Genomic DNA, 24,457 nt, shown 5'->3' with positions numbered 1-24,457 from the left:
TCTCCCAGGAGGGAGCGCTGGGCACCTGGCAAGATTTCTCTCTGGCCCTCCCTCCAGCTAAGTGGGGGGAGGTAAGCTGAGGGTACCCCCCTTCCAGAGAGCCAGGGTGAGAACTCTTAAAAATAGCTCAAGGGAGGGCCCCCTACCAGGCCCTTCCTCCCTGAGGACACCACGCTGACCCACAGCAGCCTTCGGCCCCTGCCCCCTAGCCCCCCCCCCCCCGTGTGGTTCCATCCTCAGCCCAGGGTCTGCTGCGGTCAGGCAGGGCAGGACAGGGCAGGCCAGAGGTCAGCCAGCTCTGAGGAGGAAAGAGCCAGCCAGCCCCAACCCTGTCTCTTTTGTCCACGCCCTTTGTGATTTCAGTCTTGGTAGAACTTGTATTTGGAATTTTGTGCTTCAAAGTTTTTGTTCGGTTTTGTTTTGAGGGGGCGGGGGGATTACAGAGCAGCTGATCAATTTGTATTTATTTATTTTAACATTTTACTAAATAAAGCCAAATAAAGTTTCTCGGCCTCATGGTGTTGGGTTTGGGGCAGGGAGGGTGGGCAGGACAACTCCAGTGCCAGCCTCTGTCTACCCTCGGCTCACGCTGTTAGGAGGGATTCAGCTGGGCTTCGCCCCTCCTGTGACACGAGCCAGCACGTAGCATGCCCCGGAGAGCCCTTGATCCCCAAAACCAAGAGGAAAGTAAAAGGAATTTTTTAAAATTTTAATTACAAAAAAGAGGTGTCAAGAGTTGAGATGGGGGAACCAGCCCCAAACCAGGTGGGGAAGGGGGAGACTAGACCCCAGTCGGAAAGTAGCAGCAAGGGGAGGACCCCAGGACCCACCCACAGATGCTCCCCTAAGCCGTTCCCACAGAAACCTTAAATAATTTAAATAGCAATCACAGTGGGAGGGGTTAGGGTGGGGGGCGAGGCTGCCCTGAGCCAAAGCAAGGGCCTGGGGAGCTCCAGCCTCTGGAGGGTCATGTGGAGCTTCGGGACCGCTGCAGGGCAGTGAGGTATTTGAGGGCAGCAGCCCCATAGTGGCGGGACAAGTCCTGGTGGAACTCATCCTTGAGGGCATGCAGGCAGTCACGATAGGCGGGGCTGGAGCGGAAGCGGGAGATGTCCAGGCTTGGCGCGTGGGGCATGTGAATGGTGAAGGCCTCGGGCAGCACCAGGAACTCATATTCCTGCAGGGGTGGGGCAGAGGAACAGTTAGCGTTGAGCTGGGGGGAAGACTGCAGCTCTGTGTGACGGGGAACCCATGGGAGTCAAAACAAGGGCCAAAAGACAAATGATTCTAGTTAGACAAAGGAGAATTTTCTAGAGGTGCAGCCCAGTGGAACAGTGTGCCCCACAGAGATGGAGTGAGTTCCCTTTACCTGGAGGCGTCCAAATCAAAGCTGGAGGCAGCAAGGGGGCCTCCTCACCTGTGCGTCCAGCTCCACAATGTGGGCCACCTTGTTCCAGCCAAAGCCCACAAAGCGAGAGTCATAGCGGGGACATTCGCGTGGCACCACCACATACGGCTCGTAGTCAGCTGCCCACTGCACTTGGTATGGGGCCTGAGCCTCCCGCCAGCGGGCATAGTCTGTGGGCGTGTGACCCCGGGGCCACACGTCGTACCTGTGGAGGAGGGCAGGACAGGAAGCCCATGGGTCCTAGAGGCCAGTGTGGGGAAACACAGCTGGCAGAGCAGTGGTCTGTCCTACCTGAAGGTGTGCAGAGAGCCGGCATCCAGCAAGGCCAGCAGTTCAGCCTTAGAAGTGGGGAAGCTGAGGTGGTAGTGCAGACTCTCGAATGCTGGCACAACTAGAGCCGTCTTCCGCTGGCTGCTTAGATCCAACTGCTCGATGGAGGCCCTGAGGAGGGAGCATCCATGAACAGGAGAGAGGAGGACTCTGCCTCCAGCTCTGGGCCCTTCCTGCAAAGGACATCTCACCCTTGATGCCCAGTATAAGACAGACAGGTGAAGTAGATCCCAGCCTCCTCTACTCTCCTGAGACAGTCCAGCGAAACTATGTGGACCGCCCCTCCTCAACCCTAATACTCCACTTTACAGATGACACTGAGGCCCAGAAAGGAGCAGGGACGTACATGCCTGAGGTCACAGATGCACCCCCACCCCACCCACATCCACCCCACATGCTATCCCTCTCACTCCCTCCTTAGGCCCACCTGAGGTAGTTGTAGAGGGAGTAGGCAGGCAGGAAGTCAATGTCACTGAGGAAGACATGGGACGTCCGGGCCTGGGCCAAGGCCACATTGCGAAGATGGTTGACAGGGTAGAGGGGACCCTCACGGTACACCACATGGTAGGCCACGTTGCTCCGAGCAGAGAGCACCTTCGAGGCCTCCACAAAACGCAGGAACTGCTGGGCCTCTGCGTCTGTCAGGTACAAGGCCAGGCTCATGGGGCCTGGCCAGTGGCTGCACAGGGCTTCCAGCATCTGCAGCCTGGGACGAGGGGGGTGGTCAGCCCAGCTCAGCCTCTCTCGCACAGGAGCCCAGGAGAGGGCTGGCAACCCCCCTAAGTTAACTGCCGTGGGCACCCCCTTAGATGACTTACTGAGCACCTAGCAAGCCCCTTCGACCTGGGTCTTGCTTAATCTTCACAACTAGCCCACAAGGTGAGTACTTTCTCATCCGACAGATGAGAAAATGGAAGGCCAGAGATACTAAGACTTGCCCACAGTCCCGTGGCTAGTGACGGACAGTTCTGGGTATCTGAATGACTCCAAAGCCCAAGCTCGCTCCACCATATCCTGTGTCTCCAGCTCCTGGGACCCCTCGAGGGACAGGCAGTGAGTGCTCTTCCTCGTACTGGCCCACGCTGCGTGCCCTGGGGCTCCCTCAGCACCCTCACCGGTCCACGGAGAGCTGTGCTACCAGGGTGACATCATGGAGCTCGGACGGCAACAGGTCGAGGGGCAGGAAGGTGAGGTGCACGCGGTGCACAGTGAGCCGCTGCTGCTGGAACTCAAAGCAGGCATCTTCTTCGTCCAGGTGGGCCAAGGCCCGCTGCCGCTGGGGGGCGAGGGAGGAGGAGCCGAGCTGGGGCCTGCCAGAGGAGAGAAGGGCAGGGCCTTCCCAAGACCAGGGAAGGGGGCTCTGTCTCACCTGCTCGGCCTGAGGTGGGGGTTGGCTGGGGCACCCGAAGAGTTCTCTGCGCAGCAGGTTCCCGTCATACTCCAGGAAGGTCAGGTGGAGGTTGCGGAAGAATTCCACGTCCTTGTTCTTTACCCGCAGCTTCTTTGGCGAGTTCCAGTGGATCACCTGGGCCCAGGGAGGGTGTCGGTGGGGTGGGGGCAGGGAGCAGGAGTCCCTCATCTCCCCCCAGCCCCCTGGCCCACTCACCTTGATGTCTGATGCCTCAGAGTAGCAGCGCTCCGCCAGTGTGTGGTCCGACAGCTGCACGTTCCAGAGACAGGGCAGGAGCAGGACCAGCCCCGGGTGCTCCTTGATTACGGCGTTGAAGATGTCCTGGGCAGGGACAGTTGTCACACGTCTGGCCCCACGCCTGCCCCCCCCCCCCCGCCCTCCCAAAGGTTCTCCCAGACCTGGTCGGCCAGAGAGGTGGAGGACAGGGTGAGGAGCAGCCGCCGAGCTGTCACCTTCCACATCTGCTCCCACCCAGCCTGCCGAAGCCGGTCCAGCCACAGCAGGATGACGCCTGCGGATGGGGAGAGGTTGTTATGCCCACCCAGGGGCAACCCAGCTCCTGGGGGCCAGGACTCATGAAGGTGTCTCTAGAATGTTTATTTTTTGACTTACTGGTATTTTCTGACTGTTCAGACATGAGCATGAACTACCTCTGTAAATAGTCAACCTTCTTGGGGATTGATGGGGAGCACCTCCCCAGCCATATTCTCGCACTCTGTGATCCCAAGGTCGATACGATCATCCCCATTTAACACATGAGGAAAACTGAGGCTCAGAGGGACCAAGCAACTTGGCCAAAGTCATGCAGCATGTAGAGTCAAGGTTGGAACTGTTTTCTGGCTATTCATCCAGTGTTCTTTTCACAACACTATTCTTCCCGGGGGGGAATGAGGGGTGTTCCTAGCATTCTGTGCCCTGCCCAGCCCCTGGGGCCTGCGGACCAGCAGCCCACCCCTCCTGCCTGCCCCCACCTGTGTTAAATCCTCTGCCCAAGGCAGGCCAGGGCCTGTGATTCTTCCAGAGGTTGCCCAGGTACCAGTTGCTCTGGTTCTCCACAAGACCAATCATCTGCTTGTCTGAGAGGGGAAGGCGTGAGGAAGCTGCCTGAAGCTGCCACAGGACCTTGGCAGAGGGAGTCCCAGACAGGCCAGGGAGGGGGGCTGGCTGGGGTGAGGGTCCCAGGCCTCTCACCAGAAAAGTGAGCAAAGAATGCCCAGAGTTCCGCGATGTCAGAGGCGAAGGTCACATCCGTGTCAAGGACAATGACACGGGCCAGGTCAGGGGGCAGGGCATCAGGCAGCACTAGCTTCAGGAGCCCATAGAGGCCAGAGTAGTGCGTGTTGGGGATCCATGAGACCTGGGACTGTGGGGGTGAAGGGCAAGCCGTGAGGTTAGAGCAGAGATGTGCCATGAAGTGCCAGTATACACTCTGGGGGGAATGGGAAGGAGGGGCAAACCCCAAGTGGGGTGAGGGATCTGGGTTTTAGCAGATGGGATGGGGGCGTTCCAGGCAGCTCTGACCACTGGAGGAGGAAGAAGAGGAAAGGACACAGAGGAGGAGGAGAGCAGAAGGATCAGGGCTCCTGCCTGGAACTTGCTGGTGTTGTAGAAGCTGACCCGAACGGCAGGCACCATCCATGTGTGGAAAAGCGTCTCCAGGATGTTTCTGGCCACTTCATCAGTCACCAAGTGGAGGTGCAGAGGATTTTTCCTTTGAGGTGGACAGGGGATGAAGTCTGGGGGCCCCAGCAGGAACAGCATGGCTAGCCTCCACCCCGAGGGGCTCAGAGGTGGAAGCACTGTCTTCTGCAGGGCATGTCCATCCCCAGCTCAGCAGTTTCACCACCACCCTTCAAGGGAGGAAGAGGACACTGTCCCCATTTCACAGATGGGGAAGTTGAGGCTCTGAGACCCAGAGACTTGCCTAAGACTCTGTGCCTTTCCCCACCTCTAACCCTCCTCAGGAAACCCTGGTGGCATAGCGGTTAAGAGCTATGTCTGCTAACCAAAAGGTCAGCAGTTCGAATCCACCAGGCGCTCCTTGGAAACTCTATGGGTCAATTCTACTCTGTCCTATAGGGTCATTATGAGTCGGAATCGACTGGATGGCAACGGGTTTGGTTTTTGGTTTGGTTAACCCTCCTCAACCAGGGGCAGATTATGCAATAGGCAAGGAAGCAGGGGCTTACTTGTGCTTACTTAACTAACCTGTAGTAAACAAGTTCACATGGGCTTCACTGCATCAAAGATGTGAAAAACACATGAAATTGTTCACTAGATGTGGTGAAAAAACATGAAATTGTTCACTACAAATTAGCTAGTAAGCACAAGTAAGCCCGTGCTTACCTTGCTCACTGGATCATCCATCCCTGTCAGAGACTGTAAATGTGAAAAGAGGCTTTGATTCTGTAGGAAGGTGCTGTGGGGCTGGAAGAGAGACAGATGCCAGCCATACCTAGAAGCAGAGTCTTTGATGTGGTGGAAAAATGTGAAATTGTTCATTACAGATGATCTGGTAAGCAAGGTAAGCTCCATGCTTACCTTGCCTATTGGCTAAGCCACCCCAGTCCCCCACTGACACCTGGCTGTACCTGTAGAAAAGCATGGACTTCACCAAGGTGACGACATCTCGGCTGGAGTTATAGCCTGCACACACGATGGCCACATGCAAAAGCTGGGGAAGGGACACCGAGGGAGGTCGGCAGCCATCCCCCTCCTCCGTCCACTAAAGGGTGAGGACACCTGGTTGAGCTGGCCGAGCCTAGAGCAATGGTAGCCCTGCTCCAGGGTCAGAGCTAGGGAAGAGGGAGCGAGGGCAGGAGTCCACCCCCCTCACTTCACAAACGGGGAAACTGAGGCTGGGAGCAGGAGAGGTGGAAACTTTAGGCTCCTCCAGCTGTCTGGTCAATGCCCGAGCCGACACCAGGTGTTGATTCCCACAGTGGTCAGGCTGGGCCCAGGTGGCCGGGGTAGGGACGCGGCGCCCTCGGGGCTCCCGCCACCAGGGGCCGCGCGCACCTACCTCGCACTTGGGCAGCAGCGACCGCAGCGGGAGGCAGGCCGAGCGATTGTGGTCCCTTGTCAGCTCTCCGTCGAGTGAAGCAGCCCCGCGGAGCCGCCCGTCTGTGGGGACACGTGGCGTCAGCGGATAGGGCCTGGACGCCGGGCCCCGGGCCCGCCGTTCAACGTCCCTTCTCGCCGCGCTCACATTCCAGGTCCCCGCCGAACAGGAAGAATCCGACCGCCAACAGCAGCAACAGCGCGGCGGCCCCCAGAGCCCGGGGGCGCCCTCGGGGCAGCATGGCCTCCGGCGGGGACGCTCAGGACGGGGCGCGCCCCGGTGCTGCGAGCTCCATCGCGGGCCCTGGTGAGCGAGCAGGGGGAGAGGAGGGTCAGCCTTGGGCGGCGGGGCCCGACAGCCGCCTGTCCTCGCTCCGGCGCAGAGTAGCCACACTCACCTGCTCCAGCGGCCCGAGCCCCGGCCCTGCTCCTCCCGAGGCCTGCGGGGTGCCGGGAGGGGGGCGAGGCGCGGACTAGCCTTGTCCCAGCAAGAGCCGACCCCGCCCCCAACCTGGGCTCGGGTTTCACCTCCGCTTGGCTGAGCCCAAAGGGGCGGGGAGACAGACCCCCGGGGACTGGACCCGCCCCTGCCCGGGTAGCTGACACCACCTTCTGCCTGGGAGGAACCCGGGGAACCCCCTTTCTGGGCTGAGTTTCCCACCAACACTAGGGAAAAGGCTGGACTTCACCAGGGTGACAACACCAGGAAGGCCCAGTCCCCGTTACCTGCTCTGGAGCCCATCCCCCTCTTCCCAGCTCTGGGTCCCGGTCACCTCCCCCTAACCGCCTCCGGAGGAGGGGCCCGTGACCCCAGCCCAGTATCAAAGAGACGTTGAAGCGCGGCCAGGCTAAGGGAGAGGGGGCTGGAATGCAGGGCCTCGGGGGTCTTGAGCACCTGCTCTGGGGACAGGAGGCGGGGCCAGCCAAGACCTGCCCGGAGCCAATGAACACCTGGAGCCTCCGCCCCCCAGCCCAGGTGGCCGGGCGGCGGCGGCGGCCCTGGAGCGGCCAGAACAAAGCGGCCCTGTGAAGTTGTGAAGGTCGCCTTCGTCTTCCGCCTGGGAGCTAGCCAGGGGCCTCCCTGACGTGGGTGGCCGGCCCGGGTGCAGCTGGGGATCCTGCACCTTCGTCGGGACCATTGGGACTGTGCCCCGCGCCCGCGCCTGCCTGGGTCTCTTTCTCTTCCCGCCCCCTGGAACTCCACAGCAGGTCCCAGCATCGCCTCTGGCCATGGAGTGGCTGGCGGACGCTCTGGACCGTGACGGCTGGCGCTTGCTCCGTGCCAGCCCCTGTGCTAAGGGTTGGACCTGCCTCATCTCAGTTAATCCTCTTGGCAGGCCTGTGACACTGGCACAGTTCTCCCCCGGAGGATTGAAGTGACCTCGCAGACAAAAACACCCTCTGATCTGGCTCCTTGCAGTCGCAGGCATCCCCTCTGTCATGGATTGAATTGTGTCCCCCTAAAATATGTGCGTGTGGTAAATCCTAACCCCTATACCTGTGGGTATAATCCCATTTGGGAATGTTTTTTTTCTTTGTTATGTTAAGAGGCCTTCTCAGTGTAGGGTGTGTTTTAAACCAGTCATGTTTGAGAAATAAAAAGAGTAGATTAGGACAGAGGAGTAAACAGAGATGGGGGAAGATAGATGCCAAGCCATGTGAAGACCATCCAGCAACAGAAGCTCAAAAAAGACAAGGACCTTCCTCCAGAGCGGGCAGAGAAAGAAAGGCTTCCCCTAGAGCAGGAACCCTGAGTCTGAACTTCTAGTCACCTAAACTGTAAGAAAGTAAATTTCTGTTTGTTAAAGCCACTGACTTGTGGAATTTTTGTTACAGCAGCACTATATAACTAAGATACCCTCTTATCCCCTGCCCTCCACACTGAAGAGAAAGCCTTGCTTGCCCTCTGTTCCTCAAGTGTTTCTTGCCTTGGGACTTGCCCTTGACATTCCTTCTGCCTGGAATCCAGACCCTTGCAAGGCTGGCTCCTGGCTCCTCCAGTGACATCCTATATTTATTCATCCCTGAGTTCATTTCCTTCCTAGCACCAATCACCATGTGAGCTTGTTTACGTGTTTATTGCCTGTCTACCCCCAAAAATTAAGCTGTGGGGGAGACAGGGACCTGTCTATTTTGTCCTGCACTTGGTCCCCAGTGCCTTAGCAGGGCTCAGCACATAGCCAAAACAAAACAAAAAAACCATTACTGTTGAGTCAATTCTGACTCATAGCAGCCCTATAGGACAGGGTAGAACTGCCCCGATAGTGTTATCCAAGGGGCACCTGGTGGATTTGAACTACCAACCTTTTGGTTAAAGACCAAACACTTAACCACTACACCACCAGGGTCTCCGGTATATAACTAGTGATCAGTAAATGTGTGTTGAAGGTGGATGGGAATGAGAGCCTGCACTCCATGCACTCAGCTGGGCCTCACAGGGACTTGGAAAGAGACTTAGCATTCTTTGGCCTGACCTCTGGCTATAATATCTGAGGGCCTGAGAGGCCCCCCAAAGAGGCCGGGGGTGAACGGCCTAGCCTGATGCCCCCAAGACTCCTCAGTGAGGCTGAGGTGTCTTCCTCTGGGAGAAGGGAGCCTATAAGGAAGGTCCGGCCCTGGGCCTCTGGAGGCCAGGGGTAATGGTTGCTATGGAAACTGAGGGCCTCTCTTTGTGTGTCTGGGAGTTGTAAGGAGATGGGGATATGGGGGAGGAGGGCACTGAGGCACTGGATCTTTGAGCCTCTGGTCACCATGATCCTCATCTCCAGCCTGCAGCTGGGGTGGGATGGGTGATTCCCTCCCCAAGACCCTCGAGAGATACTGGGGGAGTTAAATGTGAGGAAGCAGGCACGGCACACAGTGACAGCCTGGCCCAGGATAAGCCTTCAGGAGGGGCAGTGGGCTCAGTGGGAGGACCTGGGTCTACAGATCTCTGGTCACTTACCATGCTGGCCCCAGGCCTCCCTCAGCCTTACCACTCAGGGGAAACTGAGGTGTGGGGGATGCCTGCTGGGTCTGCAAGAGGTTGTCCTGGGGTATGAGTTGGGGTGGAAGAGAAGAGAAGGGAGACAAGTATGGGCAGATGAAAAGGTGCTGGTCCTCTAGGTGTGGGACTGAGTTTCAGCTCAGATCTGCCCAGGACTGCCTGTATGACCTTGGACCAGTCAGCTCCCCTCTCTGAGCCTGAGTTCTCATCTGTAGCAGTTAGACCGGTCTCTCTCTTCCCTTGTGACTCTGAGCAGACTGAAAGAGTGAGGATCCAGCCCAACCTGCCCAGAAGCCCTTCTAGCCCAGCCAGGTGGCCAGGGCCAGGCAGGGGTCCAGCAGGGAGGAGCTACCCGGGGCGCCTCCTGCACACACAGCACTCTTTGTCTTTGGGGTTTTATCAGTCCTGGGATCTGGAGAGGAAATTCAGGCAGCCCTGCTGCTGCCAACCTGGTCTGGCCCAGGCTCCCTCCAAATTCTGGAGGGAGGGAGGAGGGCCAAGCTCCAGACCCAGTGCCTCCTGGCTGCAAGGGCATATTCTGCCTGGGGGCGGCTGCTCCTCTGTCTTCAAAGCTTCTTTCTCCCCAGAAGCACAGTCCTGGGACCACCAGCCCTGGGAGTACCCAAGAAACCTCCCAGTCTCACTCCCACTCCCACTCTCCACTCTCTCCACAGCTGCAGAGGGAGTGGCAATGGTGACGTCTGGGGAAACAAGTTCACTGTCATGGCGAGTGGAAAGAGGAAAGCCTTGTGCGCTGGTCCTAATCCCACGCTGAATGGTCTGTGCGCTGGTCCTAATCCCAGTTGTCAGTTTGCTTCCTGACAACAGTTCCCTGCCTCATTCCCTGGTACGAGGAGGGAGAGCAGCTATAATTCCCCACTTCATGGGGTGGGGGTGGTGAAGGCAGTGGAAGGAAGAAAGGGTAAATGGCTTCTTGGTAAGGTGTGTAGCTTAAGACACCTATTCTGTGGTCAGACTAGACCAGCATTTGAATCTTGACTGGGGGTTATTACGCAGATCCTTTCATCATCTGGAGATACTATCTGGAAGAGTGTATTAACCTATTGCCATGGAATCGATTCCGACTCATAGCCACCCTAGAGGACAGAGTAGAACTGCCCCGTAGGGTTTCCAAGGAGCAGGTGGTAGATTTGAACTGCTGACCTTTTGGTTTGCAGCCGAGCTCTTAACTCCTGAGCCACCAAGGCTCCAATACATAGCCAGTACTCAGTGAATGTGTGTTGAAAGTGGATGGGGATAAGAGTCTGCCCTCCATGGACTCAACTGGGCCTCACAGGGACATGGAAAAGGACTTGGACAGCATCCTTTCCCCTAACTCCTGGCTATAAAAATTGAGGGCCTGAGAGGCCCCAAAAGAGACTGTGGATGCACAGCCTAGACTGACGACCCCAAAACTCCTCAGTGAGGCCAGAATGCTGAACAGAAGATTCCAAAGGGCAACTTCAGAAGACGAAGTATCATAATGAAATGTGCAAAGACCGGCATTCAGAAAAGCAAAAGGGAAGAACATGCCTGGCATTTCTTAAGCTAAAAGAACTGAAGAAAGAGTTCAAGCTTCAAGTTGCCATATTAAAGGATTAAAAATGGAGCCCTGGTGGCACAGTGGTTGAGAGCTCAGGCTGCTAACCAAAAGATTGGTGGTTTGAATCCACCAGCTGCTCCTTGGAGACTCTATGGGGCCCTTCTACTCTGCCCTATAGGGTCACTATGAGTCGGAATTGACTTGATGGCAATGAGTATGGTTTGGTTTGTGGGCAAAATATTGAATCACACAGAAAGCATCAAAAAAAGATGGGGCAAATACAGAGTCACTGTACCAAAAACCATTTCAGGAGGTACCACATGATCAAGAACCAATGGTATTAAAGAGGAAGTCCAAGCTGCACTGAAGGCACTGGTGGAAAACAAGGCTCCAGGAATTGACAGAACTGAGATGTTCCAGCAAACTGATGCACTGCTGGAGGTTCTCACTCACCTATGCCAAGAAATGTGAAACACAGCTACCTGGCTGTGCTAGTTATCTAGGACTGCTGTAACAGAAACTCGACAAGTGGATGGCTTTAACAAATAGAAGTTTATTCTCTCACAGTCTAGTAGGCCAGACATCAGCTCCAGGGGAAAGCTTTCCTGGTCAGCTCTGGAGGAAGGTCTTTGTCATCAATATTCCCCTGGACTAGGAGCTTCTCCTTGCAGAACACCAGGTCCAAAGGATGTGCTCTGCTCCCAGCGCTTTCTTGGTGGTATGAGGTCCCCCAGTCTCTCTACTTTCTTTTATATCTCAAAAGAGATTGGCTCAAGACACAATCCAATCTTGTAGATAGAGTCCTGCTCGTTAATATAACTGCCACCTATCCCACCTCATTAACATCATAGAGATAGGATTTACAACATAAAGGAAAATCACATCAGATGACAAAATGGTGGACAATCACACAATAGTGGGAATCATGGCCTAGCCAAATTGGTACACACATTTTTGGGGGACACAATTCAATCCATGACTGACCAACTGACTGGAAGAGATCCATATTTGCGTCTATTGCAAAGAAAGGTGATCCAACAGAATGTGGAAATGATCAAATGAAATCACATGCAAGTAAAATTTTGCTGAAGATCATTCAAAAGTGGTTGCAGCAGTACGTGGACAGGAAACTGCCAGAAATTCAAGCTGGATTCAGAAGATGTGGGATGAGGGATATCATTGCTGATGTCAGATCGATCTTGGCTGAAAGCAGAGAATATAGAAAAAATGTTTTCTTATATCGACTGTGCAAAAACATTTGACTGTGTGGATCGTAACGAATTATGGATAACGTTTCAAAGTATGGGAATTCCAGAACACCTAATTGTGCTCAGGAGGAACCTGCACATAGACCAAAAGGCAGTTGTTTAAAATCAGGAAAGGTATGCATCAGGGTTGCATCCTTTCACCATATTCAATCTCTATGCTGAGCAAATAATCCAAGAAGCTGGACTATATGAAGAAGAACGGGGCATCCGGATTGGGGGAAGACTCATTAACAACCTGCGTTATGCAGAGGACACAACCTTGCTTGCTGAAAGCGAAGAGGACTTGAAGCACTTACTGATGAAGATCAAAGACCACAGCCTTCCAGTATGGATTGCACCTCAACATAAAGAAAACAAAAACCGTCAGAACTGAATCGATGAACAACATCATGATAAAAGGAGAAAATGCAGAAGTTGTCAAGGATTTCATTTTACTTGGATACACAATCAGTGCCCATGGAAGTAGCAGTCAAGAAATCAAATGACATATTGCATCGGGCAAATCTGCTACAAATGACCTCTGTAAAGTGTTAAAAAGCAAAGATGTCACTTTGAGGACTAAGATGCACTTGACTCAAGCCATGGTATTTTCAATTGCCTCATATGCATGTTAAAGCTGGACAATAAATAGACAGAAAAACTGCTGCCTTTGAATCATGGTGTTGGCGAAGAATATTGAAGATACCGTGGACTGCCAGAAAAGCAAACAAATGTCTTGGAAGAAGTACAACTAGAATGCTCCACAGAAGTGAGGATGACGAGACTCCCTACTTTGGAGACATATTGTCGTAGGGACCAGTCCCTGAAGAACGACATCATGCTTGGTAAAGTGGAGGGTCAGCTAAAAAGAGGAAGACCCTCAACGAGATGGATTGATACAGTGACTGCAGCTGTGGGCTCAAGCATAGCGACTCTTGTGAGGATAGTGCGGTACCAGGCAGTGTTTCGTTCTTTGTAATAGGGTCGCTATGAGTTGGAACCGACTTGATGGCACCACCAACGTTTGTGGAAGTCGACTGCCACATTTTTCTCACGGGAGCGGCTGATGGGTTCCAGCAGCAGACCTTCCGGTTAGCAGCCAAGCGCTTAAACAAAGCACCACCAGGAGTTTTTGGAAGAGGAATTAGGTAAAATAATGTACAATATTATATTCTCTGATATCCGCAAACCTGGGGGCCGCGGTCCCCAACGGCGCAGGCCCGCCCCCTTCCTGCAGCCAATCAGCGGCCGCCTCCCCGCAGCACCTGTTCGCTCCTTCTCCGGCCTCCCCTCTCCCATGCCCAGGAGCCTCTACGGTTTGGGAAGGGATCCAGAAGTAGTCTCCATTCCTTGGGGCACGGCTGAGGACCAGGAGGCGCATCTCGGGGCCGGAAAGTACTTTGAGATGACCCTGAGTTCAAGGACCAAGTCGGCCCTCAAACCATTGTATAGATGGGGAAACCCGAGGCCCAGAGGGGCTTATCTCCCACCCAAGGTCTCCCCCAGCCGAGGGCAGAAGGCTGGGCCAGGGTTTTCTCCGCAGAGGTGGGAGTGCAGGTGCGCATTCTTGGAGGTCCAGTACGTGTGGGAGGTGGTACCGCAGCACTAACGATGCTGGCCAGGGGACTGGGATTGCGCTAGGAGGCTGGGCTCCTCGCTGCCTCAGTGTCCCCAGCACCACCTCTGTTGGGGGATGGAAGACGAGGCAACTGGCCAAACGCGAGCCTGCCAAGACACAGTCCGACTGTCCTGAGATTCTCCTCGCGCCTCTTCAAGTCTAGCAGAGACTCCTTTCCGTGCGCTGCTCCCCGGCCCTTTTAAAGCGGGCCCTTCCGTTCGAGACTCTCGGCGTTCGATTGAAAAGATTCCGGGCTCCTGGCCTCTTCTCTAGAATGAACTGCTCAGACTGCCGCCAGAGCTTTCCCGGAGCTGCAAGTGCGCAGGCGCAAGGGCAGCGAACCCGGAGGGCGGAAGAGTCGGGTCCAAACAGCGTCTGGATGTGTCGGGGCAGAAAGTGTGTTAACCAATGACTTGAAGGAGCAGGGAGGGTGGGATTAGGCCCGCTGTTGCTAAATGCTACCGGAGTAGAAGGCGATTTAAGAGATGGGGTGAAGGCAGCTTCAATGGCCCTTCACGTCACCATTCCTCTGTCCTGCGGAAGTTAAGCAACGGAGAGGCGGGCCTAGGACCGGAAGCAGGAAGGAGAGCGCAGGAAGCAGGACGCTACAAGCAGTCTTCTGTCGGTCTGTGGGTCTGTCAGTCCGGAGGGCAGGATGGAGAAGTTGCGGCTCCTGGGCCTCCGCTACCAGGAGTACGTGACTCGTCACCCTGCCGCCACGGCCCAGCTGGAGACGGCGGTGCGGGGCCTCAGTTACCTGCTGGCAGGTGCCACCCTGACCTTTGACCCATACCCTTCGGGGCCCTGACCTCTGACCCCACCGGTCCCTTTCTCTGCGGAGTCGTAGTGGTGACTGCTGTGCTTGGGAAGTCCCTTCCAGGTTCCTGTAGGGTCCAGGGAAGGGACGTCTGGGGACCCAAAGCCGCAGGGTGAGGCGTCCGCTCACCAACGCTTCTTTCGTGCCTTTTTCCCAGGTCGCTTCGCCGATTCACACGAGCTGTCGGAGCTGGGTGAGCCGACCTCTGGGGTGGGTGGTGATGGTCCAGGGCCCAGGAAGGCTCCCAGAGAGGGTCTTTGTCGGTTACAGCACCCTGAATCGGACAAAATGCTGTGTCCACTGTCTTGGGTCCCTCGTGTCCCCGTAGTGAAGAGACTTATCTGGGGACCATGACTGAGTGTTCACTGCCGGTCAGACCCTAGGCTAAGCACTTTTCCTGCCTTTGCCCGGTTAAACCTCCCTACAGTCCAGTGAGGTGGGTGCTGTTATTGTCCTCGTTGTCCACTTAAGGGACCAGAAGTTCAGTGAGGTTAGGGATCAGCCACTGATGGTCCCCAATAGGGTTCAGACCCAGATCTCTCAGATTCCAGGATCCCCAGACTGTAACTGCCTCAGTATGTGCTTGTCCAGTGAGTACTGGAGGCCCTGAGAGAATGAACTGGGTTTTGAAAGGGAGGGAGGGAGTACAATTTCAGGGACGGGCCGCAGAGACAGCAAAGGCCAGGAGGTGGGATCATACATTCATGGCTGCTTGGCACATAGCAGGCAGTTCTGGGCACTGAATGATTGGTGCTACCCAGCAGGGCAGTAGCTCCTTTATCACTGAGCTCCACTTACCCACTCTTGGTTTAGCATGGAACTCTGAGGAGGTGGGTGGAGAAGCAGGTTGGTTTCGACATAGTCTGTGAGTGGCCCGGAACAGCAGATAACAGGCAGTCTCTGTAGCTCTGGGGAGAATATGACAGGGATAGAGGTGGTAGAGCCAGCGCCTCAAAGCCACACTCTGCCCCTCAGTGTACTCCGCCTCTAACCTGCTTGTGCTGCTCAATGACGGGATCCTACGGAAGGAGCTACAGAAAAAGTTGCCTGTGGTGAGGATTCTGCCAGGGACTGGGGGTGGGAAGCACAGGGACTCAAAAAGGAAATAGTAATGAGCCCATGTGTACAGCCTGTGCTATAGTCACAGAGTACAAGATAGGCTTGTGTCCACTGATGCCTCACACCAGCTCGTTAAGTGAAGTGTTGGTGGCCTCATCTTTGGATGAAGAGACTAGGTTTCAGAGAGGCGGAGTAGCTTGTCTCTAGGTCACCCAGCCTGTTCGTGGTGGAGGTGGTGTTTGAACCCAGGCCTACACACTTTGGCTTGGAAAGGGGACAATCCATGTCTGCTGTCAGAGGAACCCCCTGGGGGAGGGCCTGGGACTAGGGGCACCCCCTAATCTTTTGGCCTGGGGCTCTTGCAGTCGCTGCCCCAGCAGAAGCTACTGACCTGGTTGAGCGTGCTGGAGTGCGTGGAGGTGTTCATGGAGATGGGGGCCACCAAGGTGTGGGGTGAAGTGGGCCGCTGGCTCGTCATTGCCCTCATCCAGCTGGCCAAGTAGGTTGGGACTGTGGAGGGCAGGACCTGAGTGGGGGTGACTGGGTTGCTGTACTGATGGTGCTCAGCAGAGCACCCTGACCCCTCCTGGCTCGCCACACCCCCCAGCGCTGCAATGCTCCCTCACCCAGGGCTGTGCTGCGGATGTTTCTGCTGATCTGGTTCAAGGCTGGCCTCCAGACCTCACCCCCCATCATTCCCCTGGACAGGGAGACCCAGGCGCGGCCCCCAGGTAAGCTGCCTCACCACTCTGGAGGGGACTGATATGTGGATCTGAATATAGTACTCTCTATTTATGGAACACATCTACTCTCATTGACTGATTTTTCCAGATTACCCTATATTTTATGGAAAAGGAAAACAAGTTAGGTTAGGGACAGGGTCAGAACTGGACCCAGGACATCTGATATCAGAGTCCACATTTTTTTCTGTGGGTAGCAGGAGGAGGGGACAGCATCAACAGGAGAGAGGGGTCCTGCCAACCTCATCTACAAGAGTCACAGTCCCTGAGGCAAAGCACCCAGCCAGCCTGTCCCATCAAGCCTTGGGGCCTATTACCTGTGGTCCTCTGGGCCCTGCTTTCCTGGCCTTGAATAGGGACAGTTCTTTGCCTCTCATCATGGTCACATGAAAGCAAAGGGCTGAGAGGGTACAGCCCCTCTGGTGCTGTGGTTCCATAGACGTAGTAGTCCGGGCCCCCTCTGCCTTTCTCCCGTATCTGGGGAGCCTGGTTTCTGGCTGGCTCTGGGTGCACGTAGATGCTGCTCACAGGCCAGGGAGGGCTGCAGAATGCTCCCCCTGTGGACAGCTCCTGTGCTGAGCTTCAGCCCCTGGCTGCCATTTCCTTGAGTCAGCCGCTGCCTTCGCAGAAGCTCTTCCGTTCCTCCCTGAGCTTGTGAGCATTCGTTCCACATGTGTTCCCTGCAGGCTCTGCTGGAGTCATGTGCCTCTGACAGTGGGGCTTCTGTCTCTCCCTCCTAGATGGTGACCCCAGCCCTGGCAGCCAGGAGCAGCCCTATGTGGGGAAGCGGTCAAACCGAGTGGTGCGAACCCTCCAGAACAGTAAGTGTAGGACGCAGCTGGACTGGGCGCCCAGTGCTGAGGTCAGTGTGGGCCTGAGGGATGGCTCCTATCACTGCCTGCATTCCCCCTGCCGGCCTGGGCCTGGCTCCCTCATCCACAGCCCTTGTGTTCCAGCCCCGTCCCTGCACTCCAGGCGCTGGGGCGCCCCCCAGCAGCGGGAGGGCCAGCAGCAGCATCAGCAGCAGCAGCACCAGGAGCTGAGCGTCACCCCCGCCCCACTGGGACTGCAGGAGACCATCGCAGAATCCTTGTATATTGCCCGGCCCCTGCTGCACTGTATCCTCAGCACAGGGCGGGGCCGGGGCTGTGGGGTGGGGGCAGATGGGAGAGTGGGTGCCGGGCCCATGTGCCGGAGACCTCCTTGACACCTTGGCCGTCAGTGCTCAGCCTGGGCCTCTGGGGCCAGCGATCGTGGAAGCCCTGGCTCCTGTCTGGTGTTGTAGACGTGACCAGGTGAGCCTGGGCTTGCCCAGGGGCTTCACTCCCACCACTGGGCCTTGGGCTCTCATCAGGCCCCATTCTCCAGGCCTTGAACGGGGGCAGTTCTTTGCCTCTTGTCATGGCCGTGTGAGAGCAAGGGCTGAGAGGATACGGCCCCTCTGGTGCTGTGCTCCCATAGACATGGTGGGCTGGGCCTCCCTGCTGCATGCTGTAGTCCCTGGGGAGCCTGGTTCTTGGCTGGCTCTTGTCAGGTGGCTCCTGTTCCTCCTGTGCTGCCCCTGTGGACACCCAGCCCATGGCCCCTTCTTCTCCTGTGGACCCAGACCATGCCCTGGCCCTGACCGTGTCTCCCACCCCCAGCCTGAGCCTCCTGAGCGACAGGAAAGGCCTGAGCCGGCGAGAGCGGCTGGAGCTGAGACGCCGGACCATCCTGCTACTCTACTACCTGCTGCGCTCCCCCTTCTATGACCACTTCTCTGAGTAAGGCCCGTCCCCCGGAGTAAGGCCTGCCCCTGGCGTGGCAGCACTGGAGGGCAGGGGGCCAGGGAAGGGAAGCAGAGCACAAGGGCACCAGCACCCGTGCCACCTTCTCTTTCTCCCTCCATCTCCCATCTGGGGCTGACTGGGTGTGTGCTGTGTGCTGCCTAGGTGCAGTCACTCCCTCTTCACTGGGTGCTAGCCCAGCCCCGCGCTGAGAGCATGGGGTCAGCCCCAGCAGAGAGATACCAAGGGGAGGGTGCTGCGTGCTGGCTGTCCACATCCCCAAGCTCATTCCCTCCTTTTCCAGGCATGTGGTTTGGATTAGCCTCACTTCTCAGAGGAGGCAGTTGAGGCTCTGAGAGGTTGGGCAACTCACCAAAGCCAGCCAGCAGACTGAGCTACATCTCAAATCCATGTTCTCCCCTGGTCTGCCCCTGCCTTACTGAGCCCCCACCCCATCACCTGTGAGGGTCCAGAGCTCCCAGCCTCAGCCAGATGCACAAAGACCTGCAGGGAAGGAGGAGAGCAGGGACGAGGGGCCAGGCCTCCCAAAGGCCTGCCCTGGTGACTGCCTGGGAGCAGAATGAGAGCTGAGGAGGGGTCCCTGCACAGTGGCTGGGGCTGTAACACAGACTGGAGACTCCTGGGACCCCCTTTGTCTGGGTCTCAATAAATGCCCTGCTTAAGACTGAACTATTATGGCCATATAACCCTTGTATTTTTTTTAAAGACAGTAGGAAACATTCTTAAGCCATGTTTAATACTGTTGCTGTTTTTGGGTGCCATCAAGTTGATTCCAACTCATAATGACCTCTTGGGGTAGAGTAGAACTGCCCCATAGAATTTTCTTGGCTGTAATCTTTACAGAAGCAGGTTGCCAGATCTTTTTCCTGCGGAGGCACTGAGTGGGTTGGAACTGCTCACCTTTCAGTTAGCAGCTGAGCCCTCACCCACCACTCTAATCTTTGGCCTGTAAGGTTTCTGTGTGGCTCAGCTCCTCTGCCAGCCTGGGGCTCCCTCGAGGTCAAGGGCTGCAGTGTCCTTCCACTGAGCCCACACCTGCCCTGGCACTGCTCCATACCTGGCACTCGGGAGCATGTGCTGTTGAATGTGGGTGGGAGGAAAGGAAGAAAAAGAGAAAGGAACGGGCGAGTGTCTGAGGTGGTGTTGTGAGGACAGTGACAACCAGAAGCTGATTGTGAGTTTCTGGGCCAGTGGCTGGGCGAGAGCAGAGACCAGAGCCAGCCCCAGTGGCCTCACCCTTTGGTAAGGGGCTATCCTAGCTCACTGCCTTCAGTCAGGTGGTCAGTGAAGGCTTGTAGCACCCTCGTTTTGTAGAGACCCAGACCTCCACTCAGCCCTGTTTTCTTCTCCCCCCAGGGCCAAGATCCTCTTCCTGCTCCAGCTGCTGGCAGACCACGTCCCTGGCACTGGCCTGGTCACAAGTAAGCATGCGTTGGAGTGGGGTAACTATCGAGTGCTGTGGCCCTCGTGTGTGGGGCTGTCCCCCTTGAGGAAGTTCTCCTTGCCTCCTTGTAATTTGATTCTTGGCACAGTCAGGGTCAGGTGACAGTTTCAGGGCATGGCCCCGGGTGGCTGGCAGACCCTTGAGGTGGCTGGGAGGAGGGGTACTCTGGTGGGAGGGGTGTTAGACCACATTAGGCTCAAAGCCTTTTTCCTGCCTCAGTATCCTGGGGTGATATGAGACAGTCTGATGTGGGTGAAGGACTGGCTGGCAGGAAGAGGCCTACCATTTTGCTCTGAGACCCCCACCTCACAGACTTGGGTCTGGCTCTGTCTACAGAGGGTCCAGCCATTTGGCTTCCCTGAGCCTGAGGGTCCCTGTCTATAAATGGGACCCTGCCGATGTGGCCTCCCAAGAGGGGAAGAGCGAGGTCTCAGTGGAGCTCCTGGCAGTGCTGTGTTTGGGTGGCAGTGGCCGAGTAGAAGGGTTGTGGGTAGAGCACAGCCCCAGCCCTGTATTTGTTCCTCTCTCTGTTGCAGGGCCACTCATGGATTACTTGCCTATCTGGCAGAAAATTTATTTCTACAGTTGGGGCTGACAGATGTCCTGTGGTAGGGTGTCAGGAGGGGCGGGGCAGCATGGTCTGCTGCCATGGGCCAGGGTGGCACAGCCCTCGGTCCCCTGGCCCCTCTTCCCTAATAAAACTGACTCTGGCCATTTCCAAGCATGTGGCCTCTCTATGCCCACACCCAGGGCACCTGGCTCGGCTCTGCTGACAGCCCCGATCCCCACAAGTACTCCCCAGTGCCCTCGTGACTTTGAATAGCCTCTCCAGCGATGGAGTACCACAGCCTACACTGTCACTATGTCATGAAACCGCCACCAGGACTGGGACCGAGTTTCCTTGAGCCACCGAAAGCTATTTCACAGCCCCAAGGCCCTGTCGAACCTGGGAAATGGAGCCCCTCGCCTTGGCAGCTGCAGGGGCAGAGTGCTGTCTCTCACCAGTTCCTGCTGGAAACAGACAAGACTGAACCTGGACAATGGGGTGACAGCTTCCCAGTGTGTCTTCTGCCCAGAGTCTTTGCTGCCCCTTCCTTCTGCAGGGCCTGTGACTCCTGCAGCCCCAGGCCGTGGCTGCTGGCCGACTCCTTGGTACAGCCTCGTCGATGGGCCCAGCTCCAGTGCAGAGGGGCACCACAAGGCAGACAGTCACCTCTGCCCCACCACCCCCAGTCCAGACTGTTTTTGTACACTTCTATTTGTTGCAGTGCCCCACACATTGTCAACTAATGCACGCAAAGTTGCACCTAACCCCTAGGTGAAAGCAAGATGCGTTTTCCCATAGGAAAGACTGTCAAGCACTAGCCAGTCCTGGGGCCGATGTTGGGGAGGGACTGGGAGCCTGAGTGGCTCTAGAAGAAAGCTGGGTGCAGGTTCAGAGGGGATGAGCAGGCGTCTCCCGCCCTCACTCTGCGGCTCTCTGCTTCCTCATAGCCAAGTCTGCCTGGAGCTGTGCAGGCTGCTGTGAGGGTGGAGGTGCCTAGGTCAGGCCGGGCAGCAGGCCAGCTGCTTCCTGTCCCATCCTTCCCTGTCTGCCCCCACTGCCCCTGCTCCCTCTGCTCTGTAGAGAACCATATTTTTCCTGCTGGAGTTTCTATCCAGCCCAGTGCACCTTCAATCGTGAGGGCTCAGTGCCTTACTTGGTGCTGGGGCATCATTCTGCATGTCCATGCCTCACCCTCCCCAACATACCCTGGGTGGAGAGCCCCCGCCTGGGAGGTGCCAGCTCTGCTCTTATATTGCTTTCCCCACCCCAGTCCTGGGCTGGGAAATGAATATGCTGACCCACAGGGTAGGGGCAAGGGCTGGACACTGCACCAGGACCAGAGCTCTGGGCCCCCTGGCCTCTGCTAAGTTGAACCAGTGTTGCTGGGTACTTGCTCTGTAGCGAGCCCTGTGCCAGGTGCTGTGCACTCAGAAATGAGTACAGTGCAGTTAGTTGCCCTCAGGCTTTCATTGATTAACGGAGGAGACATGTAAATGCATGCAGTGCGTGGGTGGGTGGTTGCAGTAGAAATGTGTGCAAAAACTGCACTGGGGGTGGTGGGGACTGTGTGCCTGGAGACATGGGTGCATGGGAGTGACTGGACGATGAGGGAAGGCTCCACGCAATGCAGGCTTTTCAAGGATAAACAGTGCTCAATAGGCAGAGGGGAGCGAGGTTCTGGGTGGGGAATCATGACCCGCGGTGTCACAGGGAAGTGTAAGGGGCTGTAGTGGCAGGAGCCGAGGGGATGAGGCTGCAGAAGAATGTCAGGGCCACATTGAAAGCATTGCATGTCCAGGCCTGTTTTTAAACATCGTTCCCGCAGCCTGGTGGTGGGTGGAGCTGGGGGGACATGAGCAGTGACAGTCGGGGCAGAGACCTGTGGCAGTCAAAGGGTTGAATTAAGGCAGTGGCAGTGGGGCTAGGGAGATAAGGATGTAACTGAAACAGCCCTTGGGGACTGGCTGTGGACTGAAAGCGTCTAGGAGGCAAGAAGACCCAAAGACAAGGGGCTTTGGAGTGAAGCAGAGCATGAACTTCTGGGTTCATGGTGGGGTGAACCACAGTGGGGGCAGAGGGCACAAAGGCAGGCTCATGGGAGGTGAGCTGTGAGAAGTTAGTCTGTGGGCTCACAGCGCAGGAGAGGACTGGGCTGAAGGAAACCCCAGAACTTGTCAGCTTCTAGGGATATTCAACCAGGAGTGTGAATGCTGCCACCCATGGGGAGCCAGAGTGGGAAACAAGGCACCTCCCTCTCTGGGCCTTGAGCACGACTCGAAAAGGACAGGGCAGCCAGTAGGTCCACTATTTTTGTAGAAGTGCCTGGGTAGTAATTAAAAATAACGATTCCTTGGACTCAACCTTCAGATTTTGATCATGTAGAACTGGAGCAGGGCTATGGATTTCCGTAACCAGGAACAAGAGGATGAGTGAGCTGCAGCTCCACCTCAGACCTGTGAAGTTACTCTGTGTTCCCCAGCACACTAGCACGGTGCATATGTTCACTCAGCAAACATTTACTGAGCACCTCCTTGGTGTCCAGTGTGGGACATTCCGCAGGAAAAAAACCTCATCATCCCTGCCCCTTTGCAGATTCCACTCTGTGGAGCAGGTCCAGGGCTTTGTCGCTTCACTTGAAAACCCTCTTTCCAGCCTCAGGGGTGGTGGGAGGGACCTGTGGCGCCCCTGGCCCAGGCTGTTCTAAGCTGTGGGGAGTGCCCCAGAGAGTGGGAGCCCACACTGGCCCCTCTCCTGGTGGCATCATGGAGTGGGTCAGGGTTAAGTGCCCCTCTCTGGGTTCTTCAGCTGGCAGGACCTTCCTGGGACCACGGAGACAGCCAAGGGAGGGCAGGAAGGAGGCTGAGAGGGAATGGCCGGGGCTGTCTGTGGTGAGCCTTCAGTGTCTAGAACCTCGGCTGTGGGCCTACTGTGTGCCAGATTCCATTGGGCATGCTGTGTGCATTACCTCCCAGTCACTTCCAGGTGAGGAACCTGAGGCACACACACTACATAATCTGCTCATCTAGCAGGAGACATGGTCAGACTCTGAAAAGACACCTGTCCTGCTCCAAGGTCTGTGCTCTCGGTCCTTGGGCAATGACACTCAAGCAGGGTGTGTGGTTTGGCACCTGCTGGCCTACAGCATCAGTGTGGAGTTTTCTGGCCTAACCCCAGAGCTGTTGCTGACACTGAGCCCTGGAACTAATGCCCTTTGTGAGGTGGCCCTGAGAGTCTGGGCAGTAGGTTCCATCCTACTGCTGGGGGTGGGGCAGGCAGAAGCTGGGACCAGGGACCTTGTAGGAGATGGTTCTCGCCATGCTGGGGACTCTGTACCCCAGGGCTGGGCTGAGCCTGTTCCTCCTGTACCTTGTCCTGGCAGCCGCACTTCTTCACCCCCAGCCTCTGAGGTAATGCCTGGGGGAGGAGTGCTGGGCTCCACAGGGTCCCAAGGGCCTTTGAGCTGAGCTGGGGGGCTCTGCTGTGCTGCCCTCCCTCCCTGGAGGAAAGGCTGGCCCCGTTTATCCCATGTGTCAGGAGTCTTGCAGAGTCCCCCCACCCTGGGCACTCCTCTCTTCACAGGGAGGTGGTAGTGGTGGCAGCTTGAGGAGCCTGCCTTGTCTTTGGGGACAGAGCTGAGTACCCCAACATCTCCCACAGGCCTCAGGGATCTGTTCCTGAGGACTTTTCAGCCCCCCTGGAACTCTCGGAGCCCCTTTCCGGCCTGGTTGATGGTATTGTCTCTTGCCCCTTCCCTTTTGTCTCCTCCCATCCCTGGGGGAGGGCACAGCTCCAGCCTTCAGGGTCTTCTCATCCCAAAACAGCACCTGTTAAAGGGTGACTTCAGCCCGCTTCAAACCCAGATTCTCACTCCCAAACTGTCTTCTCTCCCTTTAGACTATGGGGTCCGACCCAAGCACCCCTGGCCACGAGGGCCGCGGCCCCTCCTCTCCCGAGCCCAGCAGCGCAAGCGAGACGGGCCGGACATGGCTGAGTATTACTACGACGCACACCTGTGACGGGAGCCCCTTATAAAGCTATTCTGCACAGCTAAGGCTTGGGCTTTCCTGGGAGTGCGGGCTAGGCGTGGGAGGGGTCCATGGAGATACACCCACTGTGGTCCAGACAGGAAATGGCACTTTAATAATCGTGGCCAGGGTGACAGAGCCAAGATGAGGCTACGGTTGAAGCAGCCAGGAGGCCAGGCCAGTCAAGCACCTCCTTCTCCTGCCAGGCCTGGGCCCTGCTGCAGTCTCTTCTCCTGCCCCGTTGCGGTCCTAAGCCTGCCAGGGGCCAGCATGCTGGCAAAATTAGAGGTGGGAGACATCCTGAGGCCACATGAGTGACAGAGCTGAGAACAGGGGCCTCACCTCCACCTGGCGCCATTTCCTTGCTGGAAAGTCCTCAGGAGGTGGCTGGCCTTGGCCTGAGCTCAGGGCTCCTCGGTTGGGGTCGGGGGCAGG

At 56.6% G+C, this 24,457-nt stretch overlaps 3 protein-coding genes across 10 annotated transcripts; 2 read left to right on the top strand and 1 right to left on the bottom strand.

The window, feature by feature from the left end:
* Positions 1–557: 557 nt before the first annotated feature.
* On the bottom strand, positions 558–7,365 carry LARGE2 (LARGE xylosyl- and glucuronyltransferase 2). Of its 8 annotated transcripts, XM_049890980.1 has the most exons (15): positions 6,608–7,361; positions 6,358–6,513; positions 6,172–6,272; positions 5,741–5,823; positions 4,737–4,860; positions 4,341–4,512; positions 4,121–4,225; positions 3,548–3,660; positions 3,345–3,470; positions 3,108–3,263; positions 2,854–3,014; positions 2,166–2,444; positions 1,700–1,849; positions 1,418–1,613; positions 565–1,177 (listed from the first exon to the last, which is right to left on the bottom strand). In XM_049890980.1, exons 2-15 carry the CDS (start codon positions 6,449–6,451, stop codon positions 968–970), a joined length of 2,070 nt encoding a protein of 689 aa, XP_049746937.1. In that variant the 5' UTR covers positions 6,452–6,513; positions 6,608–7,361; the 3' UTR covers positions 565–967. The 8 variants fall into 8 exon arrangements, with proteins under 8 accessions (XP_049746936.1, XP_049746935.1, XP_049746943.1 ...); XM_049890979.1 differs by having other exon boundaries at positions 558–1,177; positions 2,854–3,263; positions 4,767–4,860; positions 5,741–5,874; positions 6,608–7,365; XM_049890978.1 differs by having other exon boundaries at positions 560–1,177; positions 2,854–3,263; positions 5,741–5,874; positions 6,608–7,364.
* Positions 7,366–13,973: 6,608 nt separating this feature from the next.
* Positions 13,974–20,171, top strand: PEX16 (peroxisomal biogenesis factor 16). Its single transcript, XM_049890976.1, has 11 exons — positions 13,974–14,370; positions 14,578–14,613; positions 15,396–15,472; positions 15,845–15,978; positions 16,110–16,210; positions 16,960–17,040; positions 17,176–17,337; positions 17,442–17,514; positions 17,863–17,982; positions 19,363–19,427; positions 19,987–20,171. Exons 1-11 carry the CDS (start codon positions 14,259–14,261, stop codon positions 20,043–20,045), a joined length of 1,020 nt encoding a protein of 339 aa, XP_049746933.1. The 5' UTR covers positions 13,974–14,258; the 3' UTR covers positions 20,046–20,171.
* Positions 20,172–20,268: 97 nt separating this feature from the next.
* Positions 20,269–24,304, top strand: FREY1 (Frey regulator of sperm-oocyte fusion 1). Its single transcript, XM_049890977.1, has 3 exons — positions 20,269–23,404; positions 23,655–23,728; positions 23,892–24,304. Exons 1-3 carry the CDS (start codon positions 23,301–23,303, stop codon positions 24,011–24,013), a joined length of 300 nt encoding a protein of 99 aa, XP_049746934.1. The 5' UTR covers positions 20,269–23,300; the 3' UTR covers positions 24,014–24,304.
* Positions 24,305–24,457: the final 153 nt, after the last annotated feature.

This window comes from Elephas maximus, chromosome 7 (assembly GCF_024166365.1).
Source record: "Elephas maximus indicus isolate mEleMax1 chromosome 7, mEleMax1 primary haplotype, whole genome shotgun sequence".
Taxonomy (NCBI): domain Eukaryota; kingdom Metazoa; phylum Chordata; class Mammalia; order Proboscidea; family Elephantidae; genus Elephas; species Elephas maximus.
Note: the sequence above shows the minus strand (reverse complement) of the source record. Positions and strands in the feature narration are given on the sequence as shown.

Bases quoted from the DNA above. Each gene is read 5' to 3' on its own strand.
- LARGE2 (XM_049890978.1), bottom strand. From the start codon at position 6,451: ATGCTGCCCCGAGGGCGCCCCCGGGCTCTGGGGGCCGCCGCGCTGTTG. The intron at 3,661-4,120 runs GTGGGGGCAGGC...CCCCATCCGCAG, and splicing joins GGGCAGAGGATTTAACACAG to GCGTCATCCTGCTGTGGCTG. The intron at 1,178-1,417 runs GTGAGGAGGCCC...CCACCCCTGCAG, and splicing joins TTGTGGAGCTGGACGCACAG to GAATATGAGTTCCTGGTGCT.
- PEX16 (XM_049890976.1), top strand. From the start codon at position 14,259: ATGGAGAAGTTGCGGCTCCTGGGCCTCCGCTACCAGGAGTACGTGACT. The intron at 14,614-15,395 runs GTGAGCCGACCT...TCTGCCCCTCAG, and splicing joins ACACGAGCTGTCGGAGCTGG to TGTACTCCGCCTCTAACCTG. The intron at 15,979-16,109 runs GTAGGTTGGGAC...TCCCTCACCCAG, and splicing joins GCCCTCATCCAGCTGGCCAA to GGCTGTGCTGCGGATGTTTC.
- FREY1 (XM_049890977.1), top strand. From the start codon at position 23,301: ATGGTTCTCGCCATGCTGGGGACTCTGTACCCCAGGGCTGGGCTGAGC. The intron at 23,405-23,654 runs GTAATGCCTGGG...CATCTCCCACAG, and splicing joins CTTCACCCCCAGCCTCTGAG to GCCTCAGGGATCTGTTCCTG. The intron at 23,729-23,891 runs GTATTGTCTCTT...CTCTCCCTTTAG, and splicing joins CCTTTCCGGCCTGGTTGATG to ACTATGGGGTCCGACCCAAG.